The sequence below is a fragment of the Leptinotarsa decemlineata genome, unplaced genomic scaffold (assembly GCF_025532065.1).
Source record: "Leptinotarsa decemlineata unplaced genomic scaffold, Ldec_3_MD MMD2_tig00026299_RagTag_RagTag, whole genome shotgun sequence".
NCBI lineage: Eukaryota > Metazoa > Arthropoda > Insecta > Coleoptera > Chrysomelidae > Leptinotarsa > Leptinotarsa decemlineata.
In genome coordinates this window covers 6,450,635-6,465,029 of record NW_027412676.1, presented here as the reverse complement: position 1 = coordinate 6,465,029, position 14,395 = coordinate 6,450,635, and the positions used below count along the sequence as shown (strand labels likewise).

The 14,395-nt window shown below is 35.1% G+C and overlaps 1 protein-coding gene across 2 annotated transcripts in view; it reads left to right on the top strand.

Annotated features, from left to right (window-relative positions):
- The window catches only part of LOC111514174 (putative inorganic phosphate cotransporter), a 45,052-nt gene that overhangs the window by 16,770 nt on the left and 13,887 nt on the right, over positions 1 to 14,395 (top strand). For both annotated transcript variants that reach the window (XM_074180768.1, XM_074180767.1), the window contains exon 4: positions 7,467 to 7,684. In XM_074180768.1, coding sequence (XP_074036869.1) covers positions 7,467 to 7,684 — 218 coding nt within the window. The remainder of the gene's footprint in view (positions 1 to 7,466; positions 7,685 to 14,395) is intronic.

Sequence of the window (14,395 nt, the reverse complement as noted above, 5' to 3'; positions counted from 1 at the left end):
ATTTTAAAATAGGTCTCAAGTGACATTATGACTGATGAAATTTGAGGTACTGACTTAACACCAGCAGGTACATTGGGGCATCCTTTGATAAAATTTTTTCATTCCCAAAATATTGTCATTGCCATTTTTCAAATTTGACAAACAATTCAGTTGATCATATTAGTGAATCCATTTATTTGAAAATTTCCAATGATGAAAAAATCATCTGATCTCGATAGATTCAACAAATTGCAGAACAAAAAACAGAAGTTATCATGTGTTTTCATTGAAGTGAGAACCTCCCAGAATGATAAGTTTCTTATTTTCAGGTATGTTCATAGAATAAATGAGCCTGATGAAGTTATTGTATAAAATTAAAATAACTTGGGTGGAAGTAATCGATTGTGAAAACATTTTGTTTTTCCAGAATTATCTGAGTCTGGATAATAATAACAATAATAATAATGGTATATTCATCGACATAATGCGTCCCAAACAGTGCTATATTACCATCTACGGTACTCTTACGTTATTGACGAGACACCGGTGTTGCCCTACGCTCCGGGGATATTGAATCCGTTGTGGGGAACGAGAAGTGTCGAACTTATTGGAACTATTCATTTTCCACTCTCAGGCTCATACAAGCTAACAAGCCTGATATAGTCCTTCTCGAGTTTTCAGCTCCTGGTTAGACGAATATCGTCCGAAAAGAGGAGGAAAACCGCATAAAATATCGAGATTTTTCTCTTCGAACTCCGCAGACTCTATCCAGACCACTCTGTCAATATGGTTGTTCTGATTAATGTAGTCCTTGGTGAAATGATACCCCCTCTACTCTCGAATCTTAAAATCATACCGGCTTGCCGCGCTAAGGCAGAAATCTTAGCCGGACAGATGCAGAAGTCTGTCATTCTTGACTCACTGTGCTTGCTTAGGGCACATGATTCTCGGATCCAATGATCACTTACCCCACGGTGTGGGAAGTGGTCGTTGGTTGATAATGATGGCGTGCCCTTCCGAATGTATCGGGGCTTCGGGGGATGGGGCCTGACCAGCGCATACTACGGTAAAAAAATAATAATAATGATATATTTATTTACCATTAGACACAGATAACATGTATTGGAATCGTCAAAGGACACATAAAGCCATGACACAAAATTCACAATGTGAGCAACACCGTTGTTATGAAAACAACAACAACAAAATTAAAATGAAATGAAATACAGCACAGATACACTTACATATTACGAATTGTTGAATTCTTGCAAATTATAAAAACATTTCTCAATCAAATAATTTTTCAACAAGTTTCGAATTCATTGAGGATCATCACTCAATCTGTTTAAAAAAAAAGTTTTTTCGTTAATCAGCTGTCGCCCCCATACGAACAACTCTCAGAAGTTGAGAAACTTGTGCGAGGTGATGACTAACGAGGTCTTACCTTTTAACGTGTGATTCTATAGTTCTTCAATAAATATTTTGGCATCTCAATAACCTATCATAATTTTCTATATATCATTGTTGTGAATTAATTTCACATCTAGTATTGAAGTTGAGATTGTTTTATATAGTTACCTTTATTGTTGTCAATTTTGTTTTTGAATAAAAAGTCGAATAAAATCTCATTTTGCCCAAAATAAGAAGTTTGCCCAAAGATTTTGGTCCTTCGAGATTTTGTTCAGTACCTTTTCGAGTTGAAGCAGAATTCGAAGAAGAAAAATATCAACTGCTGTCAACTTTGTAAAATTCCAATTGAGTAATGTTACGAGAGGTAGGTGCTGATTGAAGAACTAGCAGAGCCACTGCTCGAATCCCGCCGTTAAAATATACACCAAATGAATCAGTTGAGTCATCAAAATCTACCAAGGTCACGTAGCTCAACTGCAAGTAAATCGAAAATATTGAAATTAAATAAGTTGCAGGCTGAAAATCAACTACAGAAAGAATTGGAAGATAGGCAATTGAAATTCGAAATTCGAACAAAAATTAGAATGGGAACAACAAAAATTAGAATTGGAACATTTAGAACGTGAAACTGAAAGAAAACTAGGTATTATGGAGATTCAAACGTCTATAGAAGCAGAAAAATCTTCAAAAAGCATTGAAAGTAGTAGTGAGCAAAGTAAAAGTGTGGAAAGTAGAATACATGAAAGAAGCATTAAAAGAAGTAGCGAAATTAATTATCTTCGACACGCCAAGTTATCAGATATTTCAATGTTGACTGGTTATTGGAACCTATCACAATATATCAGTTTATGAAAGAATTCACTTCAGTAATGAAAGATGCATTCGAATCAGTAACCAAACAAAATCGAATCCACCATGAATCTTCTAAAGTATCCTGCAGGAATGTTGTGGGGAAAGAACTTCCTTTTTTCTACGGCAAAGTTGAGAATTGGCCGACGTTTATTTCTCTATATCAACGATCCACTGGAATATGTGCTTACTGTGATAAAGAAAATTTGCTACGTTTACAAATAGCCCTGAGAAATGAAGCTTTAGATGCAGTGAAGCCACTGTTTGTCTCTTCAGATAACCTCAATGACATACTTGAGACGTTAGAAGCTAGATTTAGACGACTTGAATTTATAATGGATTCCATGATAAACAAAGTGAAATTATTACCACCCGTGAACCCTTGTTCTCCAATATCCTTTATAAAATTTGCCAATTCGGTTCTTAACCTTACTGTCAATTATTGTCAAGAAATACAAAGTCATACATATACCATCGTTGAAAGAGTTTTCAGAGTGGTTATAAGAAAAATCTTCAGCAGCTTGTTTGTTATGTAAACCTACCATTTCAGATTATCTATCAACAGTCCCGTATATGGACAAGAAAAATAAAACAAACGTTTTCATTGGAACAGAAAATTCATCAATGGAAAAGTGTTGCTGATTCTGTTCTAAATCTACTCATTCCATATACAAATGCGGCCATTTCCTGCGTCTCGATACTGATAAGATATGGGAATGGGTGAAAGAAAAAAAAGTTTGCTTTTCTTGCCTCAATTCGTCTCATCGTACTTTCAAATGTAAAAATCGAAGACGTTGTGGTCGGCAGAAAAGCGAAAAATACCATAATCGCTTACTCCACCCGAATAGTGTTGTAAATCCAAACCAATTGCAGGGATACAACTTGCAAACCCAGCCGCTTCCAATATCACGGCTGAGAAAAAAGAAGATGAAACACAGGATCCAGATTGTTTCAATAATGAGCATTTTCTTCAGATTCAAATCGAATATAAAACCGTTTTACTCCGGATAGTACTGTCACTGATATCGGCTCCAAAAAGTCGATGAAAACATATGCTCTCTTTGATGAAGGAAGCACAGTTACTTTGATGGACTTCAACCTTACCAAGGAGATAGGAGTGGATGGTGTTAATGATCCATTGAAATTGTATTGGACCAATTGTACTTCCTATACAGAAGACCAATCAAAATGTGTCAATTTGAAAATTCAGGGAACTCTCAATCAGGAAATTTTTGACATGTCAAACATAATAGAAGTTTCAAATTTGAAACTTCCTGTTCAATCTGTAGATATCAAAAATTTAGCGACAACTTGGAATCATCTGTTACGAATTCCATTGGTCAATCTCAGGAATGCAAAACTGCTGAATCTGATTGACCAAGACCACATCGATTTAACAATAGCCAGAGATGTTATACAGGGGCCTTTCAATGTACCTGTTATTTCAAAATCAAAGTTAGGATGGGTGGTTCATGGAAACTCTTCATATTTCAAATATCGAGTCGACGCTCACTATTCTATGACATGCTATATGAAAAATGATGAAGATGACGAAATGAATGAAACTATTCTGATGGATAATTTGGGAGTTGAAAATGACAAATTCAATCATATTTCAGAAAAAGACAAACAGACGTTTCAACTCATGGAAGAAACATGTTTTCAGCTAGAAAACACCCACTGGGAAGTTGGTTTGCTTTGGAAGAAAGAAAATATCAATTTGCCAGACAGCAGAGCTACCGCGTTGAATAGATTATTCACTGTAGAGAAGAAAATGCAGAAAGATAAGCATTTTGGAGAGCAATATTCCAAAAAGATAGAAAATTTTGTTGAAAAAGGATACGCAAAAGTTTTGACTTGCGAAGAAGCCGCCGTTACGTCTCACAAAACCTGGTACTTGCCACACTTTACAGTAGAACATCCTAGTAAACCACAAAGATTCAGATTTGTATTTGATGCCAGAAGCAAAATTGATGGAAAAAATTGGACGAAAATTTTGAATTCCGCAGTAAACATTTTATTCAATTTTCGTCATAATCGAATAGCTGTAATGGGAGACATCGAAAAAATGTTTTTATGGATATTCATACGAAATGAAGATCAAGATTCGCAGCGTTTTCTGTGGAGGGGAAGAGATAAAGACGGACCTATCCTTACCAAATGAAATCCATGATATTCGGAGCAATCTGTTCTCCAAGCTCTGCGATCTATGTCCTCCGTGAAAATGCCAAAAAATATGGGAAGAAATATCCAGAAGCAGTGAAAGCTATTGAAAAATATTATTACATGGATAAAAACTTAGACAGTTTTGAAAACGAAGCAGAAACCATTGAAATTGTTTACGGAGGCATAAACTTCCATAACCAGAGCAAATTCAGAATGATTAACTGGGTCAGCAACTCTAGTCATGTCCTGACAAAAGTAGTACCGATACTGAAAAGTTACCCACGTCTGAAAAAACTTAAGGTTAAATATGGAATACAAAAGATGATCTTCTCAGTTTTCCTGATACATTTTTGAGAAAACATGAGAAAATAATTGTATAAGACAATATTCCCACGAAGAGAAAACTATGAAAGTAGTAATGTCAGTTTGTGATCCACTTGGCCTGTTAGCGGCTTTCACTATACAAGCCAGAATTTTTATACAGGAAGTATGGTCACATAAAATTGCTTGGTATTATAAAATCACACCTGATCTATTTGGAAAATGGAAATCTTGGCTATCTGCAGTGTATGAAATAAAAAATTTGAGAATTCATCGATGGTGTGGATTTTGCAGTCATATTGTTGAAATTCAACTACATACTTACACGGATGGCGGTGAAAAAGAATATGCTACTGTGTCATATTTTCGAATGAAAAACTCCAGTGATCAGATTAAAACGTCTTTGGTAATGGCTAGGTCAAGAATTACTTCCTTGAAACCCATGACACTACCCAGAATTGAACTTCAAGCAGCTCTTCTTGGATCACGATTGGCTAAAACTATCGAAAATGGCCACAGCATAAAAATAGATGAAATTTTTTTCTGGATTGATTCTAAAATAGTTTTGAGTTGGATGAGGTTGCATCCAAGGAACTATAAGACTTTTGTTGCCAACAAATTTTGTCATCACCCGAAGACGATTGTAGATACTAACAATCGAAACGTCGTGAACTAACGTGACTTGGAATCTATCCACTTTCTATTTTTATTTCCTTTTTTCATTTCTTTATTTTTTTTTATTTATTCAATTGTTTTATTTTTACTTGTATTTTATTTCACTATTATTTCATTTCAGGTTTATTTTGCTCAATATAATTGTTATTTTCAGCTATTTATTTTTAATTCTTCTTTTTTAGTTATTTCAGGGATTTCAAATCATTTTATATAGTAGACAATGGAAGTCCGAACTAGTGAAATTCAATACAAATTTTGATTAATGGCATTGGCTACCCACAAAGTTCAACGTACGAGTAGCAGATGAAGCGACCAGGGGTCTCTGGTACATTGATAACTTTCAGAATTGGTTTGAAGATCCTCAGTTTTTGACTTTAGAGGATATTAAATGGCCTCATGCTGAAGAAAAGATAGAAAATAGTACAGAAGTAGAAAAAAAAATTGTTTTTTTTAATCAACAAGAGATGTGAAGAAATTATCAATTCTTCAAGATTTCCGAATCACTTACGACTTGTCAGATCGGTCGCTTGGGTAATGAGATTCATTTATCTCATGAAGAGAAAAATTTGTCTACCAACTCCTCAGATTTTATCAGATGAGCTAAAGGTTGAACAATTTGAAAACGCTGAACTTGAAATGATTAGGCAATCACAAGTGAGATGTTTCTTCGAAGATATTGAGAGACTCAATCGTATGAAGAATCCTTCGAAACAAAGTCGTCTTCGAAATTTGAATTTATTTATCGGCCAAGACAATATTTTGAAACTAAGCGGACGAACGAATTGAAAATTTTAGCCTTCTGACGGTTTCATTGGAATACGTGGCAACAGGACCACTTTTCTTCTAAACTTCCCAGTTAAAATGCTTGCTTCGAAAATATTTCCGGTGATCTTTTTGATGATCAAACCGTTACATAACTGAAGTGGATTCAAATTACGTAAGAGAATAATAGGAGAACCAATCTTTAATCGAAGATTATGTGGTGGCATTCCAGGTATAACAATTGAATTTCACGGTATTTCGTTTACTACAAAATTATTTCAACTTATACTTTAGCCTCAACAACACGTGGTGGTTATGCTATTGCATTGTAGCTTGCATGACACGTTTGTAGGTTCAACATAGCAGCGCCATCTATTGATAACTTACTCAATCCAGTCAACAGATATCGTCATCTGTTAAAATCGTTTGGAGTTAACAGATAATTGTGAATGTCAAATAATAGACAATTAATTTGCAATAAAATAATATTGCGACCATAAATCAAGATGTAAGCTATCCTATCTTCCAAGTTGGATCAAACTGCACATGGTGTGCAAATTTGATTGAAATCGGTTGAGTAGTTTAGGCGTCTATAGCGGACAAACAACGTGACACATAATTTATATATATTAGATAATTATGTACTTATGTACATCATTTGTATGCTTTGAGGGAAATAATCACAATTTTTTACCGGCTATTTAGGTATATATACTAACTGTTTCTTTTCCAAAAGCAACATCAATACAACCAACTAATTAAATGAACTCAAAACTCCAATTTTGAATAAACATTTCAAAACATGCATTGTGATGATGAATAAAAAATTAACTAAATAACTCGTCCGGATTTATATTTTGCCATTCGATTCCACAGTGTCAATTATATTCTCAAAGATTTTTTTTTCGTTCTGGAGATAGTTTCATATTATTTTCAAAATAGTGGATGCGTCATATTTCCATTTTTGTATCTATTCATCACACCTATCCTGAAGAAGGTGATAAGTTTGCTGGAAGCTTCACAGCGTCTCCTTCTGCATGTAAAACTTTTGCTTCCTATTGTGTTTCAATTTTATTAATACATATAATAAAAATGTAACTGATTGCTGTTTGTATACGAGAGATGAAATAGAAACACTTTCATCAGATGTCTTCATTAACACATTATAAACCAAAATAATGATTAATTGAATTTATATTTGTTTTGTGTTCGTCTGTGTGATTTTGCGCGCTAATATGAAAAACAACTCAACTGAATTAGTGAATAGTGAAACCAACATTAACTATATCAATTATTTCATCTAGGTGCACCAGTTGGTACTATTATAACTATGCCTATAGTGGGATATATATCTTCAACTTCGCTTGGATGGCCATTCACATTTTACTTATACGGAGGTTTAGGATATGCTTGGGTTATTCTCTATGCAATTTTTGGTGCTAATAGTCCTCAGGATCATCGAAGTATAACAGAAGTTGAGAAGACATATATTGAAAATGGACTAGACCTGCATGGAAACAAGGTGAGTGACAGAAATACACACAGATACATCAAGATGCCTATAAAACATTCAACACACAACTTTTTTCAATACCATCCTAGAAAACTATTATATTGATGGATGAATTGAGTTTTTAATTGTTTCTGAAAAAATACAAATTAGTAGCTATATGCAGTGTTACACTTTAAAATAACATTTAAATTTATCCACCCTGTAATAAGTTGTAGATAGCCAAAGAACAATAAATATAAAACGAACGAGGATTCAGATTGAAATTTTGGGGAGGAGTAGTAATTTTTGAATTTCGGGAGCGGAAAATTTTCAGAAGGAAACATTTATATATAAAAGTATGTGCGTGTGAATATTACAATTATCATTTCAATTATAGTAACTTCTTGGAACAAACACTCTTCCCAAACACCAGAAATGCAACACTCTTCTCGAGTGGTTTCACCAACCAAGGTGAAGTCATCAGGAGATGATGACCAATTTATTTTGTAGAAATTCATATTGAAAATATGTTATCATATATTGAATAATCGAAGATTACATACAATTATTATAAAAAATCTGAAGGAACAGAATTTCTTCCAGCTCAACAACTTTTTCTACAAACGGTACGGCAATGGAAAACTCACTGTTCCCCTTTATAGCTGATCTGTTCATGATTGAATAAAGATTCGGATTGGATGCAAAGAAGAAGTTACATTATTTTCTATGGACTTGCATCAAATATGCAGGTTATATATTTGCGGTTTTCGGCACAAATGAATCTAAAATACAGGCCTTAATTTCAACTGTTTACAGATCTCCAAATGATCACAATTGAATTCGAAAACAACAAAGATACCAACCAAGATACCTTTCTTGGATTTCTCAGTGATTAGAAGTAACCAAGATCAAGTATTTGATGATCATATTGAGAATATCGAAGGAAGAGAAGGAGTATGAACGACGATCAACAGAAGAAATATATGAAACGCCAATGTGAGAGAAGTTTCTGTATGAAATTTCATTTGGCGGGAAGTTTTCATCACAAGGTTTTTTGTCCTGAGCACTGAGACCTTACTACTAAGCTATTATTGGCTGAGAGAGAACCGGTGTCCAGATGTGGTAACTGTAGTATGGTTGGGTTGATTGCAATAATCACATTTATTACTGATAGTCAATGTGTTTGTTTATTGTCATGATCAACATCACAAAACATCAGAACTGTCAGATGAAAAACTAAAATTATAAACATGGAACATGATACTACATTTCTCCCTACCAAAAACAAAACGAGTCATGATAACGAGCAGGCAGTTTTCGGTTCCGTGACGAGTTTCTTCTAGGCTCCAGAAAGATCGTCTGTTCTTCTTGAATGATATCGTCATTGGCTTGTACCTCTATCTTCACAGGTTGTGTCATGCTTTCTTTGGTCGAATCTTCATCTGGCAATGCATTAGAAATACATGACATAAAAGGTTTTTCAGAATCCTTGCCATGTTCCTGTTTTTGTTCCACTTGGTTAGGTTGGTTCAAACGAGGTCTTAACTGATCTCCATGCTTCCTCCTTAGTGTTTACCTCAACGATATATGAATAAGGTCCAGTTTGATCCATTACTGTTCCTTGTGTGGATCCTTTACCTAGTGGATTATTCACCCAGACCGTCTGATTTGCATGAAATATCGAGTCCTTCGATCCACGATCATGAATTCGCTTATGATCAAGTTATGCCCTATCCATGTTTCGGAATAAGTCGAGTTTCAATTGGTCGAACAGATCACGTAAATGTCGTCCAAACATCAATTCGATTGTAGCCCTGTCTGTCAAATGTTGTAAACGTTCATCTTGATTTTTCTCTTGTCCACTAGCTGATAAGCGATATTTGAAAGTCTTTACTGCTCTTTCTGCTAAGTCCATTTGTCTTGGGGTGATCCGGTGTTGATCGAATATGTGTGATATCATAAGACTTGCAAAATAATCCAAATTCTTCAGCGGTTAACTGTTATCCGACACAATTATTTTCGGATAACCTAATCTCGAAAACACTTCACGAAGCACGTTAATTGTTGATGACGTGGTGATGTTCTTCATCGAAAAGATCTCGAGCCAGCGTGTATAAGCATCTATTATGAATAGCCACATTTTTCCTTCGAAAGGTCCGGCGAAGTCTATATGCACTCGCGACCAGGGTTCCGAAGGAGCACTCCATGGATACAATGGAAGTTTATGATCATTTTGTTTAGATTCTTGACGAAAAGTACACGTTTTAATGAAACTCACGATGTCATTGTCCACGTTCGACCAGTAGACAGGTAAACGTGCACTGGACTGTATGGCATGGCATGAAGCATCATCAATACCTCATGTCTAAGTGCTTCTGGAATACATATTCTTCCTTTCCAAAGAAGAATATTTTTCTCAAACGAAAGTTCCTCACGTTTCTCGAAGTATAGAAGAAATTCGTTAGGTAGTTGTCTTTTATCAGGTCAATAAGATTGTATGCATCTTATAACTCTGATGAGAATAGCATCACTTGATGTTTTTGACTTGATAGGAAGTCTAAGATGCAAAAGTTGACTTCTTTTAGGTAGTCCAGGTGATGTTTTTGTATCAGGAAGTGATAGACATGATAATGCCTCTACTGGTGCATTTTCTATTCCTAGCTGGTACGCTATGTCAAAATCATAACTATTCAATGTCATGGCCCATCTGAGAAGTCTATTACTAGCAATATTTGGTTTGAATTGAAAGGGTTATATTTTTAGGAGTGATTAATTTTTTTGGGAAAGAAAGTTTTTGGCTTTCTACTACTCCATTTTGATACAAAAAAACAAGGACGAGGGAATCTTCCAAGGAAAGGAAGGAAGTAATCAATTTCAAAATAAGTAACTCTATACATGGATGTGTAGATCATGCAAAGAAGTAACTTTCAGACACAAACTGAAAGAAAGTCCTCCTCCATTTACATGAGTTCTACTTTAAATGAATGGTAATAAATTGTACTCACATGGAACACTGTCACCTTCACTGGTATACACCGATGTTTCGCCTTAAGACACTTGCCCCAAGGCTCTTCAGTACCAAATTGGATAACATTATAGAAAATACAGTGAGGGTGACAGTGTTCCATGTGAGTACAATTTATTACCATTCATTTGAAGTAGAACTCATGTGAATGATATCTGATTTTTATTCCACAACGAATGTTTGAAATACAAACTGAGTAGAGAAAAGTATCTTCTGTACAATTCAGTGTTCATATAGAAGTATTTGATTCGAAAGAATTTTTTTCTTTCGTGTCATTCAATGTTGATATGAAAGTAGCTGTTTCAGGAGGACTTTCTTTCAGTTTGTGTCTGAAAGTTACTTCTTTGCATGATCTGCACATCCATGTATAGAGTTACTTATTTTGAAATTGATTACTTCCTTCCTTTTCTTGGAAGATTCCCTCGTCCTTTTTTTTGTATCAAGATGGAGTAGTAGAAAGCCAAAAACTTTCTTTCCCAATCTCTGGTGTTTCATGATCTTTACTGAACATTCGTTCTAGAGGCTTGTGATACGTTAATAGTGTAATGGTGGAATTTTATAACTGCAAACACGATACCTAAAGGTTTCTCATCTATAGTAGAATATCGGGTTTCCGCATCACTCAACGTGCGTGTAGCATAAGCAATTGGTTTTAGTTGTTTATTAGAGAATTTGTGGAATAAAACTGATCCAATACCCTTCGAATTTGCATCACTTGTAACTACTACTGGCAATTCATGATTGAAATGTACCAGAGTATCTGATGAACTAAGAATATTCTTTAATTCATGGAATAATTTTTCATCATCAACTGTCCACTTGAATGTTGAGTTGTTTTTCAGGTGTCTGTATAATGGAACGCAAATAACATGTAGATTTGGCATAAAACTTCTATAATGAGTTATCCATCCCATGGTATATCCACTTATAGCTTCAAGGCGTTCTGATGTAAGATGTAATCCTTCTGCATCAATTTTGTGACTTAAAAATGTCACACAGCTTTGTAACCATTTACACTTCGATTGTTGTGTTCTAACTCCTGCTAACTGTAATCTTTCTGAAACTTGTCTCAATCGTACCATATGTAAATCGTCATTTGGTGCAGTTATCAAAATATCATCCAAATAGCACACTGTTCCATCAATATCTGCTAGAAGTTGATCCATTGAGTTTTGGAATACAGATGGTGCAAAATTTACCCCAAAAGGAAGTCGTTTATAGCGAAAATTTTTTGCCAAAAAAATTATCCTATCAAATTTGTCTATTTCTAGTCATGTGTGTCGAAATAACCAATGAAACCATCATTACACTGATAACTAACCATGGATAGTTTTCACGGGTAGTTATCACTTATGTCATGACATTGCTAAGCAACCAACACAATAAAGTTGTTTGACATTTCAGTAATTCAATTTATTTCGAAAATGTCACTTCCTCGCTTTGATGTTCAAAATGATGCGGCAATTGACAAAATCATTGAAGAAAATACACCAAAAGGAAACACCTATGCAGTAACCGAGGCAAATACAGCAAGATCAACGGAATATCATTATACGAATTGTTCTTTTAATAACTGTGTGTTCAATAAATAATTTTGTTCGAATTGCAAAAAATTTTCTCACCGAATATCCCTCGAACATTGATAAATAACTCATAATTTCATCACAACTTCCTCAAGCACGTTATTTTAGGTAACATCCCTCCGCCTTCGGCGTCGGGATGTTACCAAATAACGTGCTTTCAAAAACTGTGATAAAATTATTTCGTTAGTTATCAATGTCCTTGGGATATTATAGCTGATAATAACCTTGGATTGTTGATATAACTGAATATTTCCTTGAATCAGGATGAACTTGCAACTGAAGATATGCATCCTTCAGTTCGATTTTGGAAAAGTATCGGCCTCCGCTGAGTTTTGACATTATATCTTCGAAACGTTGACTTCTATATCCCATATGAGGGATGAATTTAGTGTCCGATTTTCAAGTGGTTGTATTGTTTCTTTGTTTTTTCTTTCTTTAATTTGGCATAACTTGGCTCCTGGTGAACGAGGTATGTTAAAAGCAAGACACCAATCGAGACCAAATAAAGGAATGTCGTTTGTTTCGGTTACGTAAAGAGATAGTATTTTTGGTTAACAATTGAAAAATTCAACTTCTACTTTTGCCTTCTCAAGAGTTTTGATTTCCATGTCTGTATACGCCACAAAGTTTTCAGTTTGTTTAAGAGACGGACTGTCAATCTGTTTCCACAGCTTTTTAGCACACACGGAATATGCAGCCCCTGGATCATATAGCATCTCTAATTCTTTGCCATTTTTTTTTATCAAGAATATGATTTTGTTTGTGGAATATATGTTTCGTACATTTGTTGTATTAGTAGAACTATAACTATCACCACTTTCAATGTCGTTCTTCGTTTCAGCGACATGTACATGTCGTGTATTTTTTTTTCTGGTTTTGTATTCGAGCATGTCCCATTGTTATGCACACTTTTGAGAAATGATTCAATGCTCCACATGCTGAGCAATTTTTATTTGTTCCATGTTCAATATCAGAGTGTTATTGTATTTATCTTGTTTGAATTTATTACTGCTATCGTTACGTTCAAGAAGTTCTCGACTTGATCGTTTAAAATCTGAATTTACTGCATTTATGTGCTTGACATCAAACTGTCCTGATAGTTGTTTTGACTGTAACGAAGCCTGTTCCCAAATAAGTAATGTTGCTTCAATTTCCTCCAGGGTGGCTGTATTATTTGGATGTAACCTAATTAATTCCTGTTGCCAGGCCATGATGTTTCTTCTATCGGAAACTATCGGAAAATTTACAATTTCCTGCCAGTCCACGGAGAATGTTCATAAACTGAGTAATGGTTTCACTGTCCTTTCGATAACGGAGCGCAAATGCTACCCTTTCATACAGAATATATTTTGTCTTACCATGATATTTGTTTAGTACGTTCACAATATTGTCAAAAGATTTTGTTGTCACTTCATCTGGCCTAAAATTAACAACCTGAATCAGACCATGAAGTTGTAATTCCATTTTGAAAGGTTGTATGTAATACTCCCAGCCCTCTTTTTCCAGAGAAAATCTTTCAAACTGGAAATATATCAAGTATTCTGTATCAATTGACATAACACTTGAATGACACAGTTCAAATTATCTGGTTGGTTCAGCTTGTTGGCTGCTTCCAGAATGTCATCGTCAATTCTCCCAGGTTTGGAGTCCAGCTCCCCTATCCTTTTGGCTGATTGTTGGTCTTGAGAGGGACCAATGGGTTCATGACTGATTGATGACGGCATGTCCTTAGACATCAGTGCCGCCCTTCACGGGATACCCCTACCTAGCTGGGGTGGGATGGATGAGAAAGTTATTCATCCGTCAACGGGGGACATGAGGGCCTCATTCGACAGAGTGTCGGGTCCTTCTATATCGGGAGGGGTCGTCTACAGCATAATCTGTGGCTTCCCTAACTTACGTTGTTGGTTGCTTGTGTTGAATGTTTTTGTCGTACTGTTTGATATGTTTATGTGTCTTCTAAACTATCACTGGTTTATCCTCGTCGCCATAAAATGTGATATGGTTGGGTTGATTGCAATTATCACTTACTGATAGTCGATGTGTTTGTTTATTGTCATAATCAACATCACAGAACATTAGAACTGTCAGATGAAAAACTAAAATTATAAATATGGAACATGATATACAGTA